We start from the raw sequence: 24,817 nt of genomic DNA on the forward strand, positions 1-24,817 counted from the left end.
GCAGCAGCCAGATCAGTGACGCTACGACTGGCACCATTGTACGGTAGGGAGGGTCGAAGTGTAGGTGATAGGGTCTGTATGGTAGGAGTGCAGGCGTATTTGTGGCCACAAGCAAGACTCCAAGATAGTGTGTTGCTTCCCTGGTGCAAGGGTCAAAGATGTGTCCGAGTCGGCATACGATATTCTGAAGGGGGAGATTGAGCAACCAAAGGTCGTGGTACCAACGACATAGGCAGAAAGAGAGAGAATTTCCTGCAAAGGAAGTTCAAGGAATTTTGTAGCAAGTGGAAAAGCAAGACCTTTCGGGTTGTAATGTCAGGATTATTTCCCATGTTACATGCCACTGAGTCTCAGAATAAAAAGGTAGTACAGCTAAATACTTGGTTAATGAGCTGGTGTAGGAAGGAGGGCTTCAGGTTTGTGGATCATTGGGATGCCTTCCAGGGCAAGAAGGATGTGTTGTATCTAAACTGATGGGGTACCAAAATCCTGGCAGAGATGTATGAAGAATGTTGTCATTTGGGAGGGCTTAAACAAGTGTGGCAGGGTGGGCCAGAGCAGTAGGTCAGCAAGTGAAATGACCACAGAGGACTCAGAGAGTGTGTACCTACTTTGACCTTCCCTGGACCTATTGAAAGCCTTCTGAAAATTCAAATACTCCAACCTATTGGTCTCCCTTAAGTATTCTGCTAGTTATGTTCTTAAGAAACTTTGACTCCCTGTTTCCTTACTGTCTCTTTTCTTAAAACAGTGGGGTTACGTTTGATACTTTTTGAATCTGTAGAAACCTTTTTAAAATTGAGAATTAGGGCATAATTTGCTTGGTGGCTTTAACCTGTAGATTTTTTAATGGCTTGTTCATTTCAGTTAAGGTGATTACTTTATAATTAACACGCACACCCAAAGATTGATTATGTTTGTATTTATCCGTCTACATGAGGTGGTGTCTCTGCAGGAGACTGTCTGTTTAGGTGGTAGACATCCTAACTTGGTCCTCTGTTGATAGATGTGAATATTAATCCTTTAGAGGGAATTTCTACCTCAAGACGTACACACACAACTGTGAAACAACTTGGAAAGCTGTTTTTGGGATTGGACCCTGTTGCCAACCTGTTGTTGGCAATGGTCTTTTAGATGATGTATGCCAACTGACAAGAGGTATTATCATGTCCCTTTGTTGCAAACTAGTAACTGTCAGGTACCAAAGTCTTTCTTTAGGGCTTTCATGTTACACCTTCCAATTATCCTTGAAATCAAGCCATGGATGTCCTTCAGGTGCTTTGGATCTGGCTCACATCCATACAGAAGTTCTTATGGTGTGTGACCATTTCCATCATACAAATGTGTTCCATTCACCAAAGCTTGGAAATTTGGCCTGATTAATGACAGACTTGGCAGCTGGCATTTATGATGTATTACTGTCATTGTATACACATTTGCTATTTTGTTCCTGATAGATGTAAGTCCATCCACATTTCACAGCCATACAGTGAAATCCTGAGAACAGGCCCAGTAAATCATCAGCTCGGTCCAAAGGGTCAACTTTGTTGTATCATGCATGTTTTACAACGGAGACAAAGATAATAGCTACTTTCCCTGTTTGTATGTATAGAATCAAAATATACATCAAGGACAGATTGGCTGTCACCATGGACTGAGGTAACAGGATTTATTATCATCCAAGGCCGATACAATGCAATTGGCACATGACTCAATATTTTCTTGATGCTATAGTGAGGGAGAAAATGTCACAGACAAACGAAAGACCATCAATAATTCTTTCTAGCTGAATTTCCGTGCAGCGACTAGTGCAGGCATTTCCAGAGTAGATCCAGGACCTGAGATAATGAGAACTGCAGATGCTGGAGAATCCAAGATACTAAAGTGTGAAGCTGGATGAACACAGCAGGCCAAGCAGCATCTCGGGAGCACAAAAGCTGACATTTCGGGCCTAGACCCTTCGTCAGAGAGGGGGATGGGGTGAGGGTTCTGGAATAAATAGAGAGAGAGGGTGGAGGCGGACCGAAGATGGAGAGAAAAGAATAGATAGGTGGAGAGGAGAGTATAGGTGGGGAGGTGGGGAGGGGATAGGTCAGTCCAGGGAAGACGGACAGGTCAAGGAGGTGGGATGAGGTTAGTAGGTAGGAGATGGAGGTGCGGCTTGGGGTGGGAGGAAGGGATGGGTGAGAGGAAGAACAGGTTAGGGAGGCAGAGACAGGCTGGACTGGTTTTGGGATGCAGTGGGTGGAGGGGAAGAGCTGGGCTGGTTGTGCGGTGCAGTAGGGGAGGGGACGAACTGGGCTGGTTTTGGGATGCGGTGGGGGAAGGGGAGATTTTGAAGCTGGTGAAGTCCACATTGATACCATTGGGCTGCAGGGTTCCCAAGCGGAATATGAGTTGCTGTTCCTGCAACCTTCAGTGGCATCATTGTGGCACTGCAGGAGGCCCATGATGGACGTGTCATCTAAAGAATGGGAGGGGGAGTGGAAATGGTTTGCGACTGGGAGGTGCAGTTGTTTATTGCGAACCGAGCGGAGGTGTTCTGCAAAGCGGTCCCCAAGCCTCTGTTTGGTTTCCCCAATGTAGAGGAAGCCAGACCGGGTACAATGGATGCAGTATACCACATTGGCAGATGTGCAGGTGAACCTCTGCTTAATATGGAAAGTCATCTTGGGGCCTGGGATAGGGGTGAGGGAGGAGGTGTGGGGGCAAGTGTAGCATTTCCTGCGGTTACAGGGGAAGGTGCCGGGTGTGGTGGGGTTGGAGGGCAGTGTGGAGCGAACAAGGGAGTCACAGAGAGAGTGGTGTCTCCGGAAAGCAGACAAGGGTGGGGGTGGAAAAATGTCTTGGGTGGTGGGGTCGGATTGTAGATGGCAGAAGTGTCGGAGGATGATGCGTTGTATCCGGAGGTTGGTGGGGTGGTGTGTGAGAACGAGGGGGATTCTCTTTGGGCGGTTGTGGCGGGGGCGGGGTGTGAGGGATGAGTTGCGGGAAATGCGGCAGACGCGGTCAAGGGCATTCTTGACCACTGTGGGGGGAAAGTTGCAGCTTTTTTGTGTTAATTTAATTAGAGATAAACTTATCCTTTAACAAATGGCAAAATCAATTATTGACTATTACTATAATAACTTCAGCTATATCCTCTTTAAAATTAAACTCATGGATATTCAGTCACAAGTAATTCATAGGTGGAAAACATGGGCAGAAAGGACCAAGGTTTGTGGATCAAAAGTTTAATCAAAATAATTGGGTATATTTACATTATATGTGTTTGCAGAATTGGTTTCAGAAGCCTTTGACATGCTTTGTGCTCAAGTGCAGAATATACTAAGACAGTGGGTTAGTATCAGCATAATATAAAATGTCTACCTATAGCATGCATTCCCCCTTGTTAAGGGACCATTCAGTTTGGCTTTGACATTGCTGATGTCTCTCAAGAATGCACAGGTCAATCACTTGCCGCATCTATTCATTGATTGTCCCTCATCTTTGTACTGTCTTCAGCACTGCTGAGTTGCACTGTCCTTAATTGGCCGTACGGCTTTTTCCATGTTTCCATTCCCACTTGTTATATTTAAGGCTGAGAGAAATTGTTGATCAGTAGGGGAATCAAGCATTATGGGGAAAGGGCAGGAAAGTGGATTTAAAAAATACCAGATTAACTATGGTCCCATCAAATGGCCGACCAGGGCTCAAGGAGCTGAATGGCTTACTCCAGTTCATATTTTCTTATAGTCTTAATCACTTTGAGATTAGTTTATTGGCGGCAAGGCAGCTAGATTTTAGTGAATGGTGGAACTAATAGTCTATCTTTTTAACTGTAGGGCTTATGTATTGAAATTAAGACAGAGGGATGACTGACAAGTCAGTATGGTGAATTAGAGGGATAACAGGCACAATTACAAAATTTAGAGAGAGAAAAGGAAAATTGGCAAAGAATGAGAGATTAAACCGGGCAAACAACAAAGAATTATTTTTTGAAAAGTTAGACATCTTTAAGGACAGACATCTTTAAGGACAGCTTAATACCTACAGGATCAAGACAGGGAAGTTATGTGGCGTTTTATGAACCAAAATCTCATCAATAAAGAGGTACTTTAAATTTATTTTTAAACAACTTGTTCAAATATGTTATGACACATCTCCAGGGCAGGTGTGTTCAATTGAGAATTAAATACTATGGGAGCATTGGTTTAAGGTGAGATGGGGCAAGTTTAAAGGGGATATGCAAGACACGTTTTTTACATGATGGTAGGTGCCTGGGACACGTTGCCAGCGGATGTGGTAAAAGCAGATACGATAGCAACATTTAAGAGGCATTTAGTCAGACTCATGAGCAAACAGGGAATAGAGGGTTAAGGACCACGTGCAGGCTGATGGAATTAGTTTAGAATGGCATCATAGTTGGCGCAGACATGGTTCTCCAAAGGGACTGTTCCTATGCTGTGCTGTTCTATGTTCAAAAAGCACAAATGCAACAATTTTTGGAACTCTTGGGGAAATTTTTGAAGAGCTCCAACTTTCTCAAGGCTTGGAGTGCAGTGGTGCAAATCAGCAGTATATGGTGATTTTTAATTCATCGATATATCTTTGCTACAAATGACTGGTTCAGTTTTCACACCAAGAACAGCATGTGCAATAAACTCATTTTTCCTTTGTTGTCAATTTTTCGAATATTTTCTACCACTGTGTCGGTCAATAATGTTGAGTATACAGAAGGTTTTCTCCATGGTCTCTCTTGGTGCCATCTCATTGGCAACCACATTTGGAAGTGTGAACTGTTGAGCTTCTGTGATGAAGGAAAGTTCTAAATTGGGTGTCCATTAGAATGAAGGAGCGTAGCACTTTGTGTAAAGGCTGTTGTAATCTTTTATCACCACTGATATGTATAATTACATGCGTACTGAAAATGCTTAACATATAGCCCTGTTCAGAAACGCCTATGACTCCAGTTTCCGTTATTTATATCACCTTTCTTAGTATGATTGTGAATTGGATTAAAATTATTGGACTATTGTTGACCCCATTAGAAATTGGGTTAATACTGCCTAAGCATATTCTTTAAGACCATTTGAATTGGCAGTGCTCTACATGCCATGAATTTGGCCAGGATGTAAACACAGGCCCAAAAGATAGAAAGATAATGTGCCAATTGCTCTCTCACTCATTATTCCGCTTAAACAATTATTAATTATAGATTTTTAAAAAGTTCTTATGTCTTCATCTCTATAATAATGTAGTTTTCAGGACTTGAGTGAGTAGGACTACCTGATGTAGAAAAAAATATGAAATTTTTGCTGTAAGTTTTAGGAGATTTTTATTTGAACAATCTTTTTTTCCTTCTTGTAGGGGACCGAAGACAAAGAGATATGCTATGACTTTTAGGTAAGATCTAGCTTTTTTTAATATTGAAATGTAAAATATTTGTGATTTTGTTCACCTATTAATTGCTTTATGAATGATTAGTCTCCTAGAAATAGTGCTTACCACTGTTAGCCTTTTCAGATGGTGCAGCATTGTTTTTCACTGTGTTTGTTACCAGTTGGCTATTTTTATTATCATTTTAATGTTAGTTTGAAAAGTTCATATTTATACAACCTGTTGTTGTTATAGTTATTAAAAATACATTTCAAAATATGCTTTTTTAAAACAAAAAGCATAGCATGCTGCCAGTTTTGGCATCCTCTAAATGGGAGCATGAAATGTTTGTGAGAATAATGTCGCTAATTTCTTGTGACTTTGACAAATTGTAGGGTCGATATTGCTGTATTTCCAGGTGGAAATATATGGAAAATGTATATTCTAGACATGACCAGTTATCAAATTTAATGCCTAAAATACAAATATTGGAGCGTCAAACAAAGAAAAAGTTACCTAATTTATGGAGCTAATTTACGAAATCACAAAAGATGGTGGCAGAGTACCAGGGCTGCGTTTGAGCTCCTAGCCTGGGGCTTGTCCGCTTCCATCTGCCTTCTTTATTTCTGTTTTTTTTCTTCTTTTTTCTTTTTTGTTAGTTTTTCTCTTTCTCTTTTACTCCTTTATTTTCTCATTGAAAACCTTTTGCCAAGTTGAGCCGGCCTCCCATGCTGTGCGATAGCAGCAGCAAGATTCCGCTGCACAGGGAGGGCAAGCGCTTAGGGAGCTTACGATGGCGGCAAGTGCTTAGGGAGCTCACGATAGGAGCAAGCGTGGGCCCAGCAGTGAGAGAAGATGCTAGAGCGTGTCAACTTCAACGTTGGTGGGCCTAACTGCGCAAGTCTTGAGGCGGTGGCAGCAGCATCGACTTTCAAGATGGTGGCATTAGCAGGGTGGCCTGTGCGGTCAGCATTGGAATTGGAATGTTTGGCTTCCCTGCAGTGATACGGTAGACCCGAATCAGTACTCCTGGTGGATCGGCGGGAGCGGCAGCTACACCTGCACTGGCGTAGTAGGCCCAGCGTGGTTCTCCTCAAAAGCAATAGGGGTGATGGAGGTCCTGTAGCAGGACTCCTGGAATTGACAGTGATGGGGGTATGTTGGTGGGCCCAGAGCCTGTTGGGGAGAGGGGGGATCTCCACAATGTCGAGTAGATTGCAAGAAGAAAGAACTTCGTTTTTTGTTATCTTCTGGTTATATCCTAATATCATCTTTAACTCAAAATGGCACCAGAGTGTGGTGACATATTACTTTTTGCACTGTATTTATTTGTTAAATACAAATGACAACAAATTATTCAGCATTCCTGCATTTAAAGATCATTTCATGGAATCATCAATCTCACAGCAAAAGTAACGAGTATGTTGATAAGTCAACAATCAGTAAATTTATTAATTCATAGTAGAATTCAAATGACTACTTTTTCTAATACCTTCAGTTAAGGGCAGTCACCAGGCCTTATGGATAAGCTGTTCCAAATGAAAGAAGCAAAGCTTGAGACTTTAGCAGGTATGTTCCTATCCATAAGGAGGTCAACGAAATAAGCATTGAGTCAAAACAGCTGAAACATTTAACGTTGATGAACTGGACACTTTGGAAGGTGGTCGATAAATGTTTCATCCGCTGGATCCTGTTTTGCCTATTATAAAATGACTAACACTTCACACAGTGTCAAAGAAAAAGCATGAAAGAAACTGAAGTTTATTTTGGAGTACAGCAGTATTGACATTACTGACTGGGAGAAGCATTCTACCACTTGTTCAGAATAGCGACAACTTGCCCGAGGAAGCAGCTGCTTCTTTCTGGATTCACTGTCTCATGGACCATCCTGCCTTATGTGGTCCAAACTCTGCAGGCCCACTATCAGTCCTTTCAGTCCACGAAGATCCATGGTAAAAACTCACCTTATCTACGAAATCTTCTATGTTCTCACTTTTCAGATGACAGTCCAATTTCCTTTTGAATGTCTAGATCGAACCAGGCTCCATGACATACTCTCTGATGGAGCATTCCAAATTCTATCCACTGACTGACTGAGAAGGTTTTTTTTCCTCTCACCTTGACTTTGGGAAAAATTATATCTCTTACAAGTCTCATCAAAACCTCTTGGAGTTTATATAACCACCTTTATCCAGGTTTCTATCTATTTCTGAAGGAATCCACTGGCTAGGACTGTTGTTTAAATTTGGAAATCAACTGAAGGAACCTAAGATAGTCCAAGATGATATTTATTCAAATACTACTGTGTCACTATTGCAGCAGTTAGAGTATTCAACATGAGACAATGATAAAACTTTAAAAGATATAATGGGGTGACAAGGGCACGGGTGTTACTGGCATCAATGTCGACCATGATATGCAACCACAGAACTTTGATTAGTAGCCTATTTCATCACCATTCCTGGACTCTCCTTTGGATTGACTTCCATGTTCTCTTCCGATCGTCCTTATTTGAATCAACTCGGGAAATTTGTCTATGATAAAAGGCACAACACAGATATAAGCTACTGTACTTGCAGCATTTCAAGATGACTTGTAATTGAAAAGTGAACAGATCCTGCTGGTTACAAGACTTAGTTTCACAAACTTTCTAAGCCAGTTGACTTGTTGCCAATAGACCTCTCCTTACAAAAGGAACAAACTTTGCATCAAGTAGAATTGGGAAGCAAAGAAATGTCAAACTGTCAAAATAGGCGCCACAAAAATGGAAGAGGGTGTCAACAAAGACACCAAAAGGGGAATCAAATAACCCAGAAAATCAATCACAAACCAGCAGTGGATAACATTGCTTGGTAGCCTCATCCTTTTCAAAATACAATAGCAGTAAAATATGTGATTTAAAAGCCAGCAGGGATGCTTCCAGAACAAGAGTGGTGCCAAAACTGTGTGTGCTTTTTTCCCCAAATGAAGCTGTACAGGCTTTTCCTGGAATTACAAACTGTCAGCATACTACAGCCTTCTTTGGCATAAACCGTCAGATGGTGGTTATGAGATGATGCTTGTACACGCGTGGGAGAAGATTTAAACAATGTAAACGCAATGCAATAAAATAAGCAAATTATGGAGAAGAAAAAGAGGACCTGGAAGACTTAACAAGACAGGGATGAAAGGGCAAAAAGAGTCCAGTCACTGGCTAAAAAAATGAATATATTGAGATATGCTTTAGTGTCATTTTTCTCTTGATGAGAGGTAAGCACAATTAATTGTAAACCTACAAGTAAGCATTCAAAAATAGTAACTCCTTGTATTTTTTTCAAATCTGCCTCTTGAGGTTTGCAATGTTTGTCACATATTTCCAAACAAGGAATGTCACAGCCTAATGAAGCATAAATGATCAGAAATTAACAAGCTTCATCTCCATTGTGTGTCAAGTTAGCTCATCACAGACCAATGGTTAATGCTACGATTTGTATGAAACACAAGCTAAGGTTCCTTCTCCTGATTGCTGTCCAGTCAGCCATTTGAGAAACTGGGAAAGTTTGGACTTTTGAGGATGGAATAAAATCAAGCTCTGATAAAATAGAATGCCAGTTGTGAGTAGGTTTGCACATCTTTTGTAAACGTCTGTGAGGTCTATGGGTAGTTGTAGGGCCTGAAGAACCCCAAGGAATTCAGCCTGAACATGGTCGTAAAACAGAAATAAATGTAGGCAAACAAAACTCCTGGAAAAATATGCTTTTAATCAAATAATTTTAGCTTTGATGCAAGAGTGTCAGTAAATGGAAGATCCATTTAGAGGTAGTGCGTCTTTTTTTGTTTTTGGCCCTGACTATAAATTGTTGCAATCTCGAGTCATTTAGGTTACAAACTAACGAGGAACCAGAAACATTTATTTTAAAGTAGACAAAGGGTGAAATCTAGGGGACTAAGACAATAAAACCATAAGAATTTTCATTTTGAACAGACAACAAGCTTTCGTATACGATGTTAGACCAGTAATACAATCAAAAATATATGGAGAATTTCTAAAACCCTGAATTAATATGGTAAATATGGAGAATAGACTATGATTGAACACCCCACAGCACAGAGCAAATAACAAATATGATCAAAAGAGAGTCCATGGATTTCTTAACAATTCTGCCAGCTGTTATTGACAAAGTGGGTCATCAAACCTCATCAAAATTCATAAGAAATTATACTATGCCACATTTGCTTGAAAACTTTACTCTGTCACAACTTAACTGGGGAAGTGTGCGAATTTTTAAGCCTCATTGGTCTGCAAGTTGCAAAATGTCTGAAATACAAATACACCACAAAAATAACCAATTTGCCTACCCAGGACAAGAACAAATCTGATCAAGCTTCTTCAGAAACAGTCTCTTATTTTAACTCATAACTTTAACCACAATTGTGAAATGAAAGAATTTCTAATTTATGGAACTTAAATTCTACCCTTCAATACACCAAACAAATACTGAATCACAATTAAGACAGGCAAAAGACAAATGGTTTACCATGTACAATGGGTATGAAAAAAGCTATAGACGGGGTATTTTAAAAATTTTATAAGTCCAGACCATACAAGATGGTCAGGATAAATCAGGAATTTACAGAACATTTCGACTCATATCAGTGGTTGCGAAATGATTGGGGATAACTTGATAGAATTAATTTCCACTTGGAGAGGGAAAGTTTGATCAGGGATAGTCAGCATGGCTTTGTCAGAGGGGGATCATGTCTAACAAATCTAATTAAATTTAGCAAGGAGGTGATCAGTTATGGGTATGAGGGTAGTATAGTTGATGTAGTTTATATATTTAGTTCGGCTGAGCCTTTGAGAAGATCCCACATGGAACTAATAAAGCACATGAGATCCAGAGTAACTTGGCATGACGGATCCAAAATTGGCTTTGTGGTAGGAAGCCGTAGGTGGTGACCGAAGGTTGTTTGTGTGCATGGAGGCAGCTGTCCAATGGCGTAACACGGGCTGATGCTGGGCCCCTTATTGTTTGTGATTTGTATATATGCTAGAGGTCGGAATGTGTGGTGGGGGAAGGATAAGTTTGTTTGCTGATGACACAAAGATTGGTTCAGTGGTTAATAATGAAGAAGGTGGTCTTGGGTTACAGGAAGGTATTGACAGGGCTGATCAGATGGGCAAGTCAATGGCAGCTGGAATTTAACCCTGAAAACATTAAGGTGATGCATTTTAGATGAATTGACAAGACACGGGAATGGCAGGACACTTGGAAGCTCAGAAGAACAGAGAGATCTTGGGGGGGTTGTCCGTAAGTCCCCGAAGGTAGTGGGCAGGTTAATAAGGCATATGGAACCCTTAACAATACAGTTGAGGCATAGATTGTAAGAACATTGAGGTTTTGTTGGAGCTGGACAAAACTTTGGTTAAACCACTGCTGGAGTACCGTGTGCAGTTCTGATTTTTTTTCATTCCAGGAAAGAAGCAACTGCACTGGGGAAATTTCACCAGGATGTTGCCTGGGTTGGAGCATTTTAGCTATGATGAAAGGCTGAATAGACTCAGGGTTGCTTCCTTTAGGGCAGAGAAGGCTGAGAAGGGACCTGATTGAGGTGTACAAGATTATGAGGAGCATAGCATAATTTTAAGGTGAAGTGTAGGAAATGTGGAGGGATTTGAAGATAAACATTTTCACCCAGAGGGTGATGGGAATTTGGACGGCATTGTCTGATAGGATAGTGAAGGCAGAAAGTCTCCCTACCTTTTAAAAAAAATTGCACTTGAAGTATCATAACATTCAAGGCCATGTACTGGAAAGTGGGTTCAGTGTAGATAGGTTGGCTTGATAGTCCAAAGAATCTGTTCTGTGCTATATAACTCTATGGCTGTATGACACAAGATGGAAAAATCTTATTTTCTCACTCAGTCCATTTGACCGTTGCAGTGATGAGACACTGCTGTCTATACGCTGACACTTGCCCTTCAATTCACTTGTTGATCATGTCTTTTCTTGTATGATTTCTTTCTATTAAACTTTCTTGTGCTTTCTGTCTTTTCCCCAACGTGGAAAGATAGAGAGGAGTACTGTCTGTCTGCAGGCTCTGATGCTTTTCATTCTTTGCTGTTCTTGGCACTTATGACTTTTTAAACACTCTTCTGCTCAACAATTAGAGAGCTGTTGCTGGGCAAAAATTCCCTGAAAAAGATTTCTGGTGTTGGTCAGTTGTGAATGCTAAGTTTTTTTTTCCTTGTTTTCAGAAAGCAGCATTATACAGCATGGCTTAACAAATGCAAAACCTGATTCTCAAGTTTCAAAATAATCCCGGGTATTCAGTAATAGTAACCTAACTTCCATTTCTGATTATGTTTCTGAAAACTGTGGTCTCGAAATAGCTCCCTTGTAGCATAGCTCCTTGGTTTTTGTGAGTTCAGGTGCTGCTCAGTTGTATCTATCAGACATTGCTTGTTGACTTTTCAGCCCCACGTTCAGCATTTGCTTCCTCCCAGCAATCCTAGGACATCCTGAGCCTCTCACTGAACTGAACTATTGAAGTGAGCTTTCCCCCAAGTCCTCACTACACAAAACCTGTACTTTTAAGCAGTGGTGTTAACAGCAATATTTCCTAACGTGGAGTTTTTATCAGTTTCCCCAACTAACTGACAGTCTTGCTTACCTGTTCCTTTGAACGCATCTTCAGTGACGCCAGAAATGCCCTGAATAACCTTTTGAAAACCTTGCAACTAACCCCTCTCTTTGCTGGTCGGAGTTGAATGTCATTAATGTTTTGAAATTGTCAAGCAAGAGCATCATAGGAAATGAGTGAATGTTACATTCTCACAGAATGTTGGAAATGGATTTCATCATGCTAAAAACACTTACATTAACTCTTAAATATTCTATGGTGTGAATCAAAGGATGAACTATTCCAAAATGTAGGGTATTATAAATGAACGGTCTGTGATGAGAAATCTTCTATGTGTAGGCATCATGGGCTTGGAGGACGCGCATGTACAAAAGAGTTTTTTAGAGTATTAAATGGCATTTCATATATTTTTGTGGAAGATTGAGTGATGTCGGATACTATTAGATACTTGTGTAGATGAGCTTTTGTTTTTGAGATTTAAAATAAGTGCAAAGTGGAACTGTAACAAAGCGTTTTAAACAGAACATTTAACAATGTTCTCGCAGGGATAACTTCAGAAGAAAGAATTTCTATTCCTCTCCGCATGTCCGAGAGCGTTCTCCTCATAAAAGAGAAGTACCATACTCCAGAAGAGAATCTCCTCACAGCCGTTCTGGATCAAGTATCAGCAGCAGAAGTTATTCGCCAGATAAAAATAAGCAGCCATCTTCTCATCAGTCCCAGTTCAGCAAAAGTAAGTGTGTAAAAGGAGTGGAAGGACTGAGCAGTTCTATTTGCAAAAATACTATTTTAAACTGTGTTCAAGTTAAGCTTTTATTGTATGATTTATGGTGATAATCCAGATTACAACATATGAAATATTCCAGTAAATGCAAAGCATACAGTAAAATTTGAATCATATCAAAGCAAAAGTATCTCGGAGAGAGAAGAGGATAGATTGCTTCTCACTGCATTGGTACCTCACCTCACATTTGTGAAGTTAAATTAATGTTATTTCATGGAACTTGCGTTGTTGTAAAGTCGAAATTGCAATAGTTAACATTTAGGATCTTGAGATGCAGCAGGTGTGTAAAGTTTGTAAAACATATAAGATATAATGGGTGATGGTTACTAAATGACGGTCATTAAAACTGAGAAAATCTGAATCAGTTTGCACCAGTACTAATTTTCTAGTTCTCATTTTCTCTGTCCTGTGGCACTCATTTCTTCCCACATCAGTTTATTTCTTTCACTGTATTGCATTCGGTTTCTGTAAACTAATTCCATTATATGTTGACAGGGACTTTTGAGAGAACCTAATGTAGAATTGGCTAAGATCTTCTTACAGACTGGACAGGGTATATGCAGCGAGGATGTTCCTGATGGAGGGTGTGTCCAGAGACAGGGGTCACAGTCTGTGGATTCAGGGTAGACCATTTAGGATGGAGATGAGGAGACATTTCTTAGCCCAAAGAGGGGTGAGCCTGTGGAATTCATTACTACATGAAGTAGTTGATGACAAAACGTTGAATGCATTCAAGAGGCGACTAGATATAGCACTTGGGGCGAATGGAATCAAAGGTTATGGGGAGAAAGCAGAATTTAGACTATTGAGTTGGATGAATGACCAGGATGGTGAATAATGGCAAAGCAGGCTCGAAGGGCAGAATGGCCTTCTCCTGCTCCTAACTTCTATGTTTCTTCAAACATTTCTTACCCAAGCAAGTAGAGTAATTCAACTTTATCCTTTTTCCCTCCCACCCAAGCAAGCTTTTGCCTTCCACTGAAAACAAGAGCTGAATTTTCACCCTGGTGGTAGAAATAGGATCTTCTTTGTTTTTGAGCCAGAAGCCTGCCTTTTGGGAAAAACTGATTTGATGTTTGTTTGATGACCCCATTTTTTTTACTCGATAGAGAAATTTCATGTCTACTAGGACCCATTTGACCAAGAAATGAAAGTGGATTGGCTGAGGTGTGGATACTCATGTAGAAACCCCACAGTAGCCATCACTGACATTGCTCCTTAGTCAAACGGAGTGATCTGCTAACTACTCCAAAACCTCCCACTTCACCAAAGAAAAGCTAAGTGTCATAGGGGAACCAGACAACTGGCATCTGGGTCAGGGCAAACCCTCATGTCTAAAATCTGTCCACTCTTTTAAATACTTCACCTACCTACCCCTTCAAAAAGCTCCAAATTAATTTTAGAGCTTCCTTGATTGGTTTGAATTGGAGCAATAGTGGCATTGCTGACCTACCCATCAATTCCCATGCTGCTTACTGTTACAGAAACCAAGCTTGGTGCTTTGAAATCACACATCATCTTGTGCTGGTGTTTAGGAGCTTCTCTTCTTCCTGTCTTCCAGGGACCTTGAAAATTCATCACCATTGTACACCATGGAGCTCACGTAAAGCTGTAATTCAGCTACTGAAGTCTAAATCTGATTTGAAGGAATTAACTAGCCCTTCCACATGTTCCAATTGATCCCAGTTGCCAGTGCCAACTTATTCTCTGGTATACAGTTCCCTGATTCTTTATTGACAGAGCAATCTTCAATAAATGACATCAGCACCACAAACAGACAAAAAGAATGATTTTAAAATTGCCTTATTTAATTGCTGAACAGTTTTATTTCCCCTGTGAATGCAGGGAGACAATTGACTGGTATTCAATTGCAGTTTCTGGTTTTGAAGTAGAATGTTAAGCGTCATGCTGTATTTCTATTTTGGTGTGTTGTTGATGGAGCTTTTAGTGAAGCTAATTATATATCACTATTCTTTGTATGTCAACTTAATTTTATTTCCATTAACGCTGTAAAACATTGAGATTAAATTGAAATTTTCTCCAAAGACAGAAATGATGGATGCTGAAAGAGAAAACCATTGGAGTTGTTATTTGCTACTAATAACTATAACATGACCTTCTTTCTGTACAACATTAGCAGTAAGAAAAATCACTATTATTAATATGGAAGTCAAGTATTTCTAGCATGATGTCAATGTAGTGACTTGGTTACTCTTAGTTACTTGTTTTAGATTAATTATTGTGCTATAAGTTTTGAATAAGGCATAGTTAATGAGCCCAGCCTGGCTGGCTGCATTGCAGGAGCTGACATCTACCAGCCCTCCGCTATTTCTGCATTGTCAAGCCGGCTCCTGCATAACTTGTGGTTTGCAGCTTCTCAAGGGAGTAGAGAATCGTAGTCTGGATTTAGGAATCTTTTTTAAAAAAAGTATGTTCAAAAGTCTTAGCCATTTCCGCCATGCCTCTTCCATGACTATTATGCCTTTTCCATTCCAACTTGTGCTTGCACACATTACACTCACCCCCACCCCCTCCCCAATGAAGTGTCCTCTCATTGTGCCCATGCCAGTTCATGGCCCCACTATGTCTATTCATTCGATAGACATATGTGTAAAACCACTGAGACATATCTGCAGAGCGACTTGTCTGGAACCGCTCAGAAATAATGAAAAGGCAACTGCTCATAAATCTTCCTTTGAGGAGAAAAGACTATTATTTCTGCAACCCTATAAAAGTATCATTCAGGCAGACTACTAAAATATCAATAACGTAAGTTTCAAACTCTCTCCATTGAGTCAAACAGATCTGGTCTAATTAGTCCATGCAGGCCATAATGCCAAATTAAATTGTGTCTAAATTTTGACACAGTGACAAAAGTCAAGATGAAAACAAATGTAAGAACGTTTTATTGGTGATTTGGTTAAACTCATTAATTATGCTTGAATGAGAGCTCAGACTCCAAAAAACACCCACAATGTTGTTAGGAAGCAAGTTCTGGGATTTTTACCAAGTGACAGTGAACAAATGACAGGATAGTCTCTGCCTTGGCGAAGAACAGGAAATTGCAGATGTTTCCATGTATCTGCTGGCCTGGTCCTTCTATGTTGAGGAGTTTACAAATTTGAGAGGTGTTAGAGTAACCATGGTGAGATGCCACAGTGCATCTTGTAGATAATACACTCTGTCTGACAATGACTCTCAGTGGCATGAATGTTGCAGGTTGAGGATGGGGTTTCAGTTGAGTGAGATACTTTGTCCTTGGTCAGGTCAAGCTTGCATGTTATTGGAGCTCTACTAATCCAGGCAAATGAACGTTTTGCATTGCACTCTCTTGGTTGCTGGACAAGCATTGGAAAGACAGGAGGTGAGTTATTGCACAGATTTCCCCAGCATCTGACTTGCTTTTGTAGCCATGGTATTTGTATGGTGGTCTAGTTCAGTTTCTGACCACGGTTAGATCCTAGGATGTTGCTAAAGAGATTCATCCACATTAATGCCATTGAACATCAAAGAGCAATGATTAGATTCTCACTTTTGGAAAAGCTTAATTGCCTGGCACTTGTGTTTTGCAGAATTTTCTTTCTAGTTATTAGCCAAAATCTGGATGCTGTCCAAATTTTGCTCTATCCAGAGTCAATGGCTGCATTGCCTGCTGAATTTGTGAATAGTAAATGCTAAATGTTACACAATAGTCAGTGACTGTCCCACTTTTGACATTGTAATGAAGAGGATGTCATTGATAAAGCTGTCTGAAGATATTTGGGCCTTGTAACTAACTTGAGGATCTTGTCATTGGTGTCCTGGGACTGAAATGATTGTCCTCCAGCAACCACACCGATCTTGCTTTGTGCTCGGTATGACTCTAACCAGTGGAGAATTATCCCCCTGCTTCCATTGACTCCAGTTTTACTAGTACTCCTTGATGCCATACTCAGCCAAATGCTGCCTTGATATCTTGGGCAATCACTCCATCTCACCTTTACAAAGCAGCTCTTTATCCATGTTTGGTCAAAGGCTATACTGAGGACAGGAGCTCCGTGTCCTGGTGGACCCCAAACTGATTCATTGATCAGGTTATTCCTTTGCAAGTTCTGCTTGATGTCACTATTGACTACCCTTGTCATTGGTTTACTAACGATCAAGAGTTAACTGCTGGATCACTAATTGCCTGTGTTGGATTCGTTGTGCTTTTTGTACACAAAACGTACCTACGCAATTTTCCATGTAGTCAAGTAGATCGCAGATAGTGCTGTAACTGTAATGGAACAACTTGGCTAGTGCTATGGCTAACATAAGATTTCAGTGCTGTTGCTGGAGTCTTGACAGAGCCCATTGCTTTTGCATTTCCTGCTGTCTTCAGCCGTTACTTAATATCAAATTAGTGAATCAAATTAGCTGAAGACTGCCATCTGCGATGCTGGGGACCTCAGGTGGAGGCCAAGGTGGATGCACTTTTGTTACACTGGTGTGCTGGGCTCCTCTGTTGTTGAGGTTGAGCAATTTGGAGCCTCCACCTCTTGTTCATTGTTTAATTGTCTACCACCATTCCCAACTGGATGTGATAGAACAACAGAATTTACTTCTGGAACATTGTGTTTGGGATTGTTTCGCCCTGTTTATTTTATGATAATTTGTTCTTTTGGCAGTGTTACTGCATAGCTCATCTATTATGTTTATAGTGTATACTGGATGAATGGGCATGAAAGGGGCATGAGTTGGTGTTGAGTTTATGAACGGCCTAAGGGCTTGGCTACAGGGATATGATTTGCTTCAAAGTGCACTGAGATGATATGGGGAGTTGGTGAGGATGAGAGGTTAGAATACATGAGGGGAAGTGCAGGACCACTCAGTTGAGAGATCAAATTTTCAAATTTCAAATTGAGATGAGGACATGATGAAGGGCCTGAGAAGGTGCAGCACCATGATGATGCACATATCCGGAGACTTAAAGCAAGAATCGGCGGAAAGGACAATTGGGGATAAAAGATATCTCCTAGATCGTGCCCAAATAAGATACCCGGTTACTGTTGGCAGCAGTTACAAGTCACAGGCTTGTTTCAATTCCATTTCTGCTTCATTTGCTTTAAAAATGAATTTTCTCCAGTTTTAGTTTCTCTGGCATCTTCAACTCCCATCACTTATTGGTGGTCAGGCCTTCAGTTGTAAATAAATTAATAATTTCTTGTTTAGCTAGCTGTGTAATTTTCAAAAGTTCTACTAACTCAGAGCTCTAATGCCGCCTGAAGTCATTCTTTTTGAAGTGTTAATGCATTTTAAATCTTAAAAATCTATCAAACAATGTTTTGTTACTTTACAGATTTAAAATGCATCTTTTGAATACTTGCAGACTATCATAATATGAGAAAAGTCCAGCTAAGTAGGTGTACTTTTCTTGACAATCGTTTTATCTAGCTAAAATTAAAGTGTTGAAGTATATGCGTGTTTAATGTTATTTTGAAGTAGAAGACATTACTGATTTAGATTCCACTGCTTACATAATTAAAAGTATTGCCTGAACTATGAGAATACAAATGATAGAACAATGGGACTAATCCCAGCTGGTGACTTTTTAGTGCATCAATTTACTGGCTTAATTTAAAGTAAAAATACTGGCACACTTTGTTAGAAAGCATCTGTTTACATCCATAAGGCATCTATTTACTGAGGAAGTTTGGTTTGTTGAAACATGTTAATTAAACCCAGTCTGCCTGGAATACAAAGGATACTTGATTTATATGGGTGATTTTGATAGAAGTCCTGACCTTTCTATTCAGTTTGAACAGCATGATATAAGAACCTGCAGATGTCCACAGGAAGATCAAAGTCTTAACTGTTAACTGCCTTAAAAAAGACAATGGCGATGAGTTTGTATGGTATTAGCAAAAAGAGTTCGTGAACTTTAAAGACTATATATGTTAATTTACCTTTCAGATGACTGTTTACCTAGACCAGCATAAAAAGTTAGAAATTCAAAACTCTCCAGGTAGAAATTTTAAAAGAGAATATATTGTGTATTACTAATGTTGTTTATACGATGGCAAGACCAGTTGATAATCTTGGGTATGGTTAATATGTCCAAAGACTCAGAATTTGATACTATTATACCCAGCTTGGGAAACCTGGATTTTGAAAAAGATGAGTGGTTGGAATCAGGATATCTGCTGGTGCTTCATTAAACATTTATTTAATGATACTAAATGAAGAGTTTGAATGTTTTCCATTTCAATGTGATTAGTGTATCCCCGGCTCAAATCATGTTCAATATTTACTTATTCTGTGGTAGCTCATTTTGAAAGGAAAGCAATTTTTGTACCACCTGTTTTTTGTAGTCAAGTATAGTGGAAACATCCTAAACTGCACATACAATAAATTGTTCTGAGAATAGTCACTGTTGTTATATGGTTGAGACTCCATGATAAAACTAAAGAAAAACTTGCATATAAAAGTCACTCTTTATGACACCCAAATGTCTCAGAATGTTTTACAATCATTGAAGTACTTTTGAAGTGTTGTCATATTTGAAACAAGAAATGGAAATACATAACCATTTTGGATATAGCAAGCTCCCGCAAATAATAATGTTAATCAAACAATTGGTTTATCGGTGGTGCTGATTTTTAAGGACATCTTTTTTTAATTGTTTTTCCTAAAATGCAGTGACCTAAAATTACCTACACTGCTCTGGCTGATTGCTTTGATATCCATAGAAAATTTTATTACCTAAGTAATTCATATAAAATTTTTTTGCATTGTTTTTTATTTGTTCATGGGGTGTGAACAATACTGCGTTTATTACATGGTCTTCATTGCCCATGGAAAGGTGGTGCTGGGCTACCTCTTGAACTGCTACAGTCCTTGAATTGTATGAAAGGTTGTCTGGATTTTGCCCCTGATAAAAAGAATGGATATCAGTTCCAAGTCAAGAAGGCTCATCACTTGGAGGAAAACTTGCCTGGCGGTTGTTTTCCCACGCATCAGCTGCACTCCTCCTTTAGAGGTAGAGGCTAAGAGTTTCGAAGGAAACTTGGCGAGTTACTGCATTGTGTCTTCGGCTACTGCTACACATTCGCAGCGAAGGAATTGAATGTGGATAGAGTGTCAATCAGCTGGGCTGTTTTGTGCTGGATGGTGTGAAGCTTCTTCAGTGTTGTTGGAGCTATACCCAACCAGCAAGTGGAGAGCATTCTGTCACAATCCTGACTTGTGTCTTGTAGATGTTGGCAGTCTTTGGGAAGACAGGAGGTGAATTATCACAGAATTCCCAGCCTCAGAGCCACTTTGTTTCCATAGTAATTTTCTGATCCAGTTCAGTTTCTAAATATTGGTAACCCCCGGAAAGTTAATACTTTGAACGTCAAGAGGAGACGGTTAGATTCTTCATTGCTTTAAGTGGAGACGGTTAGATTCTTCATTGCTTTAAGTGGCCATTGTCCATCAGTTACATGGCACGAATGTTATTTGCCATTGATAGAGTCACAGAGTTAAGCAGCATGGAATCAGACCCTGTGATTCAACTCATCCATGCTGTCCAGATATCCTAAACTGATTTAGTCACATTTGCCAACATTTAGTCCATATCCTTCTGAACCCTTCCTATTCATGGACCCATCTAGAAGCCTTTTAAATGTAGCGATTGTACCCACTTTCACCACTTCCTATGGCAGTTCATTGCATACATGCACTATACTCTCTATGAAAAATTTACCTCCTAGGTCCCTTTAAGTTTTTTCCCTCTCTCTTTGAACTAACGCCCTGTTGTTTTGGACACCCCTACCCTGGGAAAAAGACCTGTACTTTTCATCCTAACTATGTCCCTCATGATTTTATAAATCTCAGGCTCCAATGCTCCAGGGCAAAAAGCCTTCAGCCTGTTCAGCCTTTCCCTATAGCTCAAACCCTCCAATGCCACCAACATCCTTGTGACTTTTTTCTGCACCCTTTCAAGTTTAACAGTATCTTTCCTACAGTAGGGAGACCAGAATTGAATGCAGCATTCTTAAAGTGACCTAGACAATGTCCTGTACAGCTGCAACATAACATCCCAATTCTTGAATTCACTGCACTGACCAATAAAGGCAAGCATGTCAAGTGCCACCTTTGTCACCTTTTCTATCTGTGATTCCACTTTCAAGGAATTATGTACCTGCACCTTGAGGTCCCTTTGTTTGGCAAGTTTTCTCAGGGCCCTACATTTGCTTTACAAGTCCAGCCATGGTTCGCCTTACCAAAATGCAGCATCTCTCATTTATCTAAATTAAACTCAATCTGCCACTCCTTGGCATATTGGCCCATCTGATCAAAGTCCCATTGTAGCCTGAGAGAACCTTCTTCACTGTCCACTACACACCAATTTTGGTGCCATATGCAAACCTACTAACCATACCCCCTATATTCACATCCAAATCATTTGTATGAATGACAAAAAGCAGTGGACCTAATCCTGATCCTTGGGGCGCACCACTGGTCACACGCCTCCAGTCTGAAAAACAACCCTCCACCACCAACAGTCTCTTATCTTCAAGCCAATTTTGTATCCAGTTGTCTAGCTCCCTCAAGGTCCATGGGTGATTTAACAAGTCTACCATGCGGAATTTTGTCAAATGCCTTGCTGAAAGCCTTATACACAAAGTCTACCGTTCTGCCTTCATCAATCATTTATCAGCCTGAACCTGCATGTTGTTCAAGTTAAACTGTCTATGGGCATGGACTGCTTCAGTATCTGAGGAGCCATGAATTGTGCTGAACATTGTGCATTCATTGTGAATATTCACAACTGTGACCTTAAGATTGAAAGAAGATCATTGATGAAGCTGAAGACGCTTCAGCAAGGACAATTCCTCAGTGTCCTTGGACTGAGATGATCGACATCCAACAACCATAAGTATCCCACTGTGTGCTAGGTATGACTGTAACCAGTGGTGAATTTATCACTGGATCTCATGGACTTCAGTTTTGCTGGAGCCTCTTGACATTATACTCAAATGCTACCTTGATATGACATGCAGTCACCCTCAGGCATTGCTGGGTTAAGAGTATGCTTGTTCTGTTCCTTTACTCCATCCAAAATTAATTTCAGTAAGAATTCATTAAAGGTAGTACTGCTGTTGGATTTCTACCATCCACCTTTGAGTGCCTTCAATTTGCGCTATGCACTGTTCATTTAACTGTGTTGCAGTTGTGTCCTGTAGACATGCATCGCGCTGCTACCACGCCTGAGGTTCCAAGTTCAATCATCTTATCTTATTTGATGGATGGCTTGGGATGCTCACAGCACTTGAGAAAAGTCAATTATTTTTCTGCATTATCATCCGCTGACTTTGCACATTTGTGTCAGTGTATGTAAGAGCAGCAAGCTAAGGACAGGATCGGGCTTGAATGTTCCTTGGTTAGGCTGTTGTATTGGAAAGCAGCTGCATGTCGCAGTAGCAGTCCAATGATATGTCTGTGGAGCATCTAAGGAAAGTTTTCTACATTACAAGCACCTTATAAATGTAAGTTGGTGATATTTAGCTGAAGTAAGATTTCCTTCATCCTCTTTAAATGAACAATATTTGCAAATGAGAACATTTTCTCCTTATTAGTATTTCGCAATGGTTGTAATGATCAATTGTTTGTTCAAACATTTAATGTAAATTATTGCCATATGCCCTGATGAAGGGTGTAATCCTGAAATGTCAGCTTTCCTGCTCCTCTGATGCTGCCTGACCTCCTGTGTTCCTCCAGCACCACATTGTATTGACTCTGACTCCAGCATCTGCAATTCTTACTGTTTTCTACTGCTGTTGGTGCTTTGGTGGCAACTCAAATGTAAATTTGCTGGGTTTGTTCACAATAACATTTGGGGATTTTTTTTTATATTTCAGTAATTCTAGTAAGTTTGCATTTTGGTTGTTGCTGGTTGTGAGGTTTGTGTGTCAGGAACCAGCAGTGCAAACACCCACCTACGATGATACAAAAATAGCTTTAAGTTACCTCCCACAATATCTGACTATTTATTCAGTTACATCTCAATTTCAGAAATTCCTTTTTATGAAGTATTCACAAGTTAGGATGGTAAATGCCTCAAACCATTATTCATTTCTTATGCTTAAAGACAATAGTTCACATCGCTTTAAAGATAATTTTGTTTCTTTCTGTCTTGAAGCATATATATTGCGTTTCTCAGTGAGCAAACAGTGCTAAAGACTTTTAAACACTGTATTGTCTTCTTGGCCTTTTGGCTGAGACCAAGTGTTGTTCTTGGCCTTTTGGCTGCGACCCCTTGGTGGCGATGGAACGTTCTGGGGCTTTTGCCTCAGTGACGGTGATATTTGAGTGAGGCTTTGGGATCATTTCTGGTCTCAGTGTGGAAGGAAAACCAACGTGAAAAACCATTGTCTTTTATACTACAATTTTTAATATTTTATCATCATCAGTCCATAATGGAGTAATGTACGGAACATGCACAGAAGAAAATAAATTTATAAGAGTGCACAGTTACTCAACTGTGTAGGATTTTTTTTGTGCAGGCACTATTTGTCTGTAACAAAAATATTATATAGTATGTTTGTTAAGTATCTAGATAACACAGGCTATCAGCACCTTGTGCTGTTATTTTGTGATGGGCAAGTTTTCAAGAAATAAACTAGCTACTTAAGACTGGCTTTTGAAAAGGTTTTAATGTTATTCATTGTTAAGGTCATTGCTGAATTCAAGTAAACATGTAGATCCACTAGAAGATGCTTGTTTGAGTATCTGTTTTCAGGCTTTCTCTGCCCATTAGTCATGATGTATCTGTCAGTAACTGCGTTGAATTTTTTTTAACGTTTGAACAAGTTCTAAAGGCTGGTGTTTAGGAAAATAACCAAAGGGAAAATAACAATTTGCTTTTCCAAAAATGTAACTGTCAATGCAGTTGTTTTCTGTCCCATCTTGACGGCATTGATTCTTGTTTGGATGTGTTCTACAGATGCTGGTGTCCCGCCAGTGCATTGCAAATTTTTTTATCTGTATACATAAGCTTGGGCCGTAAAGGTAAATGAATAATTAGACCTTGGAAGGTATTGTAGCTTATCTCAATACTGACAAAATGCCTTCCATGAAGCTGCATTTTACTTCCTATGCCACTGGGTAGCACTCTTGAGCAGGAAGATTGGCAAGTTTCTACCCTCTGCCACAAGCGCTGAGGACACCTGAAGCTCCACTTGCCGTGAGCTCATCCCACATTGGAAAGCATAAACCTACAGAGTTCTGCTTAATTTTTATATACTGCTCCAAGCTTTCAAAAGAGCATGCTGTTAGTACATTTAATATTTCAGTGCTTTGTTTTAACCAGCAAACTGAAGGAGGAAATTAATGATAACAAAGTGTGGAGCTGGATGAACACAGCAGGCCAAGCAGCATCTCAGGAGCACAAAAGCTAACGTTTCGGGCCTAGACCCTTCATCAGAGGCCTCTGGATTTTCCAGCATCTGCAGTTCCCATTATCACTAGGAAATTAATGAGTAGGTTTTTTTATTAGATAGTAATACACAAAACTCTTCAATACTGAATAACACAGGATGTAACTCAGTAAAATCTTAAAATGTTATTTTTATCCTCCAATTTGGCACAAAATCTCTGAAACAAGCAAAGTTGCACAAACTTGAACACTATTTAAAGCTACATGTATGTGGAGGGTGGGGAGCCTTTGGCAGAAAACATTGTGACAAATGTTGTGAATTAGGTTGAGATAATGGCACAGAAATAGTTCAAATAAGTTTCAAGTCAATGTATTGTGCACATTTTACTCAATTAAAGTATGACACAGTAAAATCTATCATTCTGTCTTAAAATTCAAGCTCTGGAATGATATCCCTTTTCTGAATTTAGTTGTCCCAGTTGGCCCTGCAGGCCTCCAACATTGTTTCTTTAAGTTTCAAGTTCTATGATAAATTCTGTAAGCATATGTCTTTATATAAAATGCCGCAGTTTGTGGCAAATAAAACTGATCCTCTTAATGCTTACAATGGAAATGCACAATAGAGATTATTTTAGCTTGTACAAGTTTCTTGTTGATTCAATTTCTTGCAT

At 39.9% G+C, this 24,817-nt stretch overlaps 1 protein-coding gene across 3 annotated transcripts in view; it reads left to right on the forward strand.

Moving 5' to 3' along the window:
• Positions 1–24,817, forward strand: part of pphln1 (periphilin 1) — a 134,777-nt gene that overhangs the window by 51,902 nt on the left and 58,058 nt on the right. For all 3 annotated transcript variants that reach the window (XM_048549181.2, XM_048549182.2, XM_048549183.2), the window contains exons 5-6: positions 5,350–5,385; positions 12,528–12,715. In XM_048549181.2, the coding sequence (XP_048405138.1) occupies positions 5,350–5,385; positions 12,528–12,715 (224 nt within the window). The remainder of the gene's footprint in view (positions 1–5,349; positions 5,386–12,527; positions 12,716–24,817) is intronic.

This window comes from Stegostoma tigrinum, chromosome 18 (genome assembly GCF_030684315.1).
Source record: "Stegostoma tigrinum isolate sSteTig4 chromosome 18, sSteTig4.hap1, whole genome shotgun sequence".
Taxonomy (NCBI): Eukaryota; Metazoa; Chordata; class Chondrichthyes; order Orectolobiformes; family Stegostomatidae; genus Stegostoma; species Stegostoma tigrinum.